Source organism: Oncorhynchus masou, chromosome 30, assembly GCF_036934945.1.
Source record: "Oncorhynchus masou masou isolate Uvic2021 chromosome 30, UVic_Omas_1.1, whole genome shotgun sequence".
In the NCBI taxonomy this organism is placed as follows: Eukaryota; Metazoa; Chordata; class Actinopteri; order Salmoniformes; family Salmonidae; genus Oncorhynchus; species Oncorhynchus masou.
Window position 1 is genome coordinate 9,165,778 of NC_088241.1, and position 4,690 is coordinate 9,170,467.

General features: G+C 43.5%; 1 protein-coding gene across 1 annotated transcript; it reads left to right on the forward strand.

The window, feature by feature from the left end:
* Positions 1–311: 311 nt before the first annotated feature.
* LOC135522000 (hyaluronan synthase 1-like) lies at positions 312–3,083 on the forward strand. Its single transcript, XM_064947863.1, has 5 exons — positions 312–361; positions 837–1,547; positions 1,687–1,912; positions 2,028–2,160; positions 2,277–3,083. Exons 2-5 carry the CDS (start codon positions 855–857, stop codon positions 2,950–2,952), a joined length of 1,728 nt encoding a protein of 575 aa, XP_064803935.1. The 5' UTR covers positions 312–361; positions 837–854; the 3' UTR covers positions 2,953–3,083.
* Positions 3,084–4,690: the final 1,607 nt, after the last annotated feature.

Sequence of the window (4,690 nt, forward strand, 5' to 3'; positions counted from 1 at the left end):
GAAATTTACAAAATGGTGCATTCCTGAAGGAAATCCAACATACGGATTTTCCTATAAAATGGACGCACATAACTACTTTTACTGGAGTAAATCTAATCCCTGTTGATTTACATTTGGCGAATTCACTATGGACCTATTTTCTACTTTGACGCAGCACGTGCTGACTCACAAGCCCAGTATTAAGGGCGTTATACCTATGATGGTTTGCTCTGGGCCACTGTATGTGCGCTCACATCTGGCAGCATCTGGAGCATCTCAAGTTTATAAAGTAATCGAACTTCACGCAAATTGCCAGAGTAGAGAGTAGGAGACAGAGAGGAAGGGGCATTTCAAGAGTGGAGTAATTTGGCACCAAAGTCAGGTAAAGCTATACATTTGTAATCGAAATGTTTTTTTGATGTTGTTTTTTTACCATTAGAAATACATTTTCGTTTTGCGGTACATTGCCTACGTCACAAAGAAACAAGGTAACTTCTTGATGACATCTTTGGAAGATTGATGGGTCAAATAAAAACAAATATATATATATATTTTTCATGATAAGGCTTTTGTGGTAGGATGTCTTTGGTATTTATAGTTATCTGGAACTTACTTGACATAATGAGACCCATATTGTTTTTTCTATCTTATAATAAGCAATCCTATAAAGGTTAAAATCAAAATCAAATACATTTTGTAGACCCCGTATTGTTGCCATAATAATATTTTAAATAATGATTAGCCTTTTTCAATCAATTCACTTAATTCAATAAATGAAATCTCATCTTTAATTTAGCCTATTTGTTCCTGTTTCAATATATTTATCTTCAATGTTCATCTTCATTGATTGACAACAGGTATCTAAAGGGGGAAAAATGGAACTGAAACCGTTACTAAGGCGGGTGGGCTCGATAGTCCGTGCCATCCTGACATTCCTCTTTGCCCTGGTGGTGCTGGGGGTGATGGTGTGGGCCTATGTTCAGGGCTTCCAGCTGGCCACCTCCCCATATGGCATCATCTCTTTTGGGTTCTATGGCCTCCTGCTGGGGCTCCACGTCCTGGTCCAGAGCTTTTTCGCCTTCGTGGAGCACCGCCGCATGAGGGCCCGAAGCAAGGCCTGCACATTCACCAAGACCATCGGTTTCACTATCTCAGCCTACCAGGAGGACCCAGAATACCTGCGTGAGTGCCTCAACTCCATTCGGGCCCTCAAATACCCTCCAGAGCTGCTGCGGGTCATCATGGTGGTGGATGGGAACTCAGAGGACGACCTCTACATGCTGGAGATGTTCAGGGAGGTGTTTGCAGACCAGGACCCTGGCTGTTACGTGTGGAGGAATAACTACCATACATGGGACCCCACCCAGACCCAGGAGGGGGGCATCCCTGGGGTGATAGGCCCTGCCGGGGATGCTAGTTATGGGATGGGAGAGGACCCCCAGAGGAGGGAGGTGGAGGATTTGATAAACAGCAGGAGGTGTGTGTGCATCATGCAGAAGTGGGGTGGAAAGAGGGAGGTGATGTACACAGCTTTCAAGGCACTGGGACTGTCGGTGGACTACATACAGGTGAGGAGTTTACTTACATCTCTTTGTTTGGCTCTTGAGATTAGGGAAATACTGTATTTAATCTCTCTCTCCCTCTCCCTCCCTCTCTCTCTCTCTCTCTCTCTCTCTCTCTCTCTCTCTCTCTCTCTCTCTCCCCCAGGTGTGTGACTCTGACACCAAGCTAGACCCCCTGGCTACGGTGGAGCTGTGTAAGGTTCTGGAAAGTAACCAGAAGTATGGGGCGGTGGGAGGAGACGTGATGATCCTCAATCTCAAGGAGTCCTACATCAGCTTCATGAGCAGCCTGCGCTACTGGATGGCGTTCAACATCGAGAGGTCCTGCCAGTCTTTCTTCAACTGTGTCTCCTGCATCAGCGGCCCCCTGGGTAAGGAAATGACACTTTCCTTTGACCTCGATAAACATGAGTCATAACCTTGCTTCTCTTCTTTATGTTACTGGTTATTTGTTATTTGATATTTGTTATTTGGTTTCATCCTCAGGTTTGTACAGGAATGACCTCCTCCAGCAGTTCTTAGAGTCCTGGTACAACCAGAAGTTTCTGGGGACTCACTGTACATTTGGGGATGACAGACATCTCACTAACCGCATGCTCAGCATGGGCTATGCCACCAAGTGAGTATACATTTCTTCACAAATACTCCTCATACACAAATAAACTGAATCACAACACTTTACAGGAGATAAGATGATAATAGACTCATTCATCATCATCCCTCCTCTGCTCTCAGATACACGGCCCGCTCCAAGTGTTACACAGAGACGCCAGGCCAGTTCCTCCGGTGGCTCAACCAGCAGACGCGCTGGACCAAGTCTTACTTCCGCGAGTGGCTCTACAACGCCATGTGGTGGCACAAGCACCACCTGTGGATGACCTACGAGTCCATCGTCTCTGGTGTCTTCCCCTTCTTCGTCACGGCCACCATCATCCAGCTGTTCTGGACAGGCACCCTGTGGGACATCCTCTGGGTCCTCTGCTGCATCCAGCTCATCGGCCTGATCAAAGCAGCCTATGCCTGCATCCTGCGCCGTGACCTGGTCATGGTGTTCATGTCTCTCTACTCTGCCCTCTACATGACCAGCCTGCTGCCCGCCAAGTACTTTGCCATCATCACCATGAACAAGAGCAGCTGGGGCACGTCAGGCCGCCGCAAGATGGTTGGGAACTACATCCCCCTGCTGCCTCTGTCGGTGTGGGCGGCCATCTTGCTGGGCGGGTCCTGCTACACCATCTACAAGGAGAGCCAGAAGGGCTGGTTCACGCCGGCTAAGGTCCTAGAGACCAGGTTTCTGATCTACGGCTGTGTGGCGTACGTCTGCTACTGGTTCCTCATGATCTTCCTCTACTGGGTGTGGTTCCGCAGGCTGTGTAGGAAACACTCCCAAAGTTATGACGTAAGCGTATAGGGACAGTTTTCTGTACAAGGAAAAAAATACTGGATATTTAGTATTTATTTAGTGTTTTGTACATCAAAGATATTTACATTTTTTATGTCATCTTCTGCTACAGTTGCTGTTTGTGAACAGATAACTTTTATACATCTGCTAAATCAACTGAACCATAAAATATATAACTGTATATAATGTACTGTATATGAGAACAATTACCTAGACTCTGGGAAGCTTCATCAAGAATAGTGTCAAAGATGAGAATATATTGGTGATAACTACAGTTTGCCGTGCTACTGAAGATGGAGAAAGGAGTTGTTAGTTGTTCAGAGAGTGAATATTTGACATTCAGTTGTCTTTACACATACTTTATAACAGAAACTGTATATGGAAGCAATATAGTACACCTCTCAGGAGTCCTCTCAGCAGTTGATGAGACTAATAATCTGTTCTAAATGGCCCTTGATTTGCTGTTGCTTATTTCTACTGACTTCCTAACGAACGAAGTGTTACATTTATTTAATATAAGGATTTGTAATCTCTCTTGAGCACAACATGATTGAACTGTTATTAGATCACGCTGTATATGACTTGATATGTGCCTTTACACAACAAAATACCATATCAGACATTGTAGCTTTTCTTTGTTTTTAAATATACTTCTCTCAACAATGCACTGGAAATTGGACTGTATTTTTCTTTTTTAAACATTACCTTGGAAGAAAACTAGCAACATGTCTTGTGGTTCTAAGTGAAAATATTTATTTGAGTGTAAATTATAGTGACAGACTCCGTAGGAAGACAATTAGACAATCATACATGTGATGTCCACTCCCAGGGATGCGTTGTGAAGCCCTGTGAGATAGATGGACATGTTGAGTATAGACATGAGAGATGCACCTGGCTCGGTTTGAACTGAACTGACTGAGCACATCTGTATACATTCTTTACGCACATTTTTCATTGTATGTGATGATTTCCTTTGTCATATTATTTTGCAAATGTGAATGAATGTATGTATGTTTTGGGAATTTGATAAAAAGGAGAAAATAAAAATGAAGTATTTTATGAAAAGAATGAAGTACAGTAGCCTACTGTTGATTTGTTGAGGAGGGATTGTTTTGGTTACCACACCCATCTCTCAATGATCCTATCAATCTAGGATTTTGAAATCAGTGGTTGCTTCATCTGACTCCACTGTCAATGCTAACTATACCCCTGATTTCCCTGACAGTTGATAGGCAAGGTAAATACAGTCATTCCAATGATTTCTATAACCCATAATCTACCATCCTTTACTGTAGCCCCTAATACTGGCCCCTAGCTTGCAATGGAACGTCTGCATGATGTACTATCCACTAATGGTTCTGTTGACTGTAGGAAAGACGTGACATTTCCATTGAGCAACGCGTGATAATCTGAGAAATGAGAGGTTCTGTTAGAGACATCTATCATCAGGAGGGTCATCGTTGCTCATCAAGAGGTATAATTACTGATGTAGAGTCAACATTTCTGACCTCTCAGGGCAGTTAGAGGGCCAGTTGCTTTGCATTGGTTTCATTTGACTGGTGGAGGGAGGAGAGAATGTTTTGCTGTTTTTGTACCAGACAAACTTTTGATGACAGGTCTGGGTGGGTGGAAGTTCTAAAAGAGTCTGGAAACTGCAATATACAGTTCATTATTGTATACATTCTATATGAATTGTGACACCCAATTGTGACACTTATATAACACTAACAGAGTGTTAAAGAGTCTT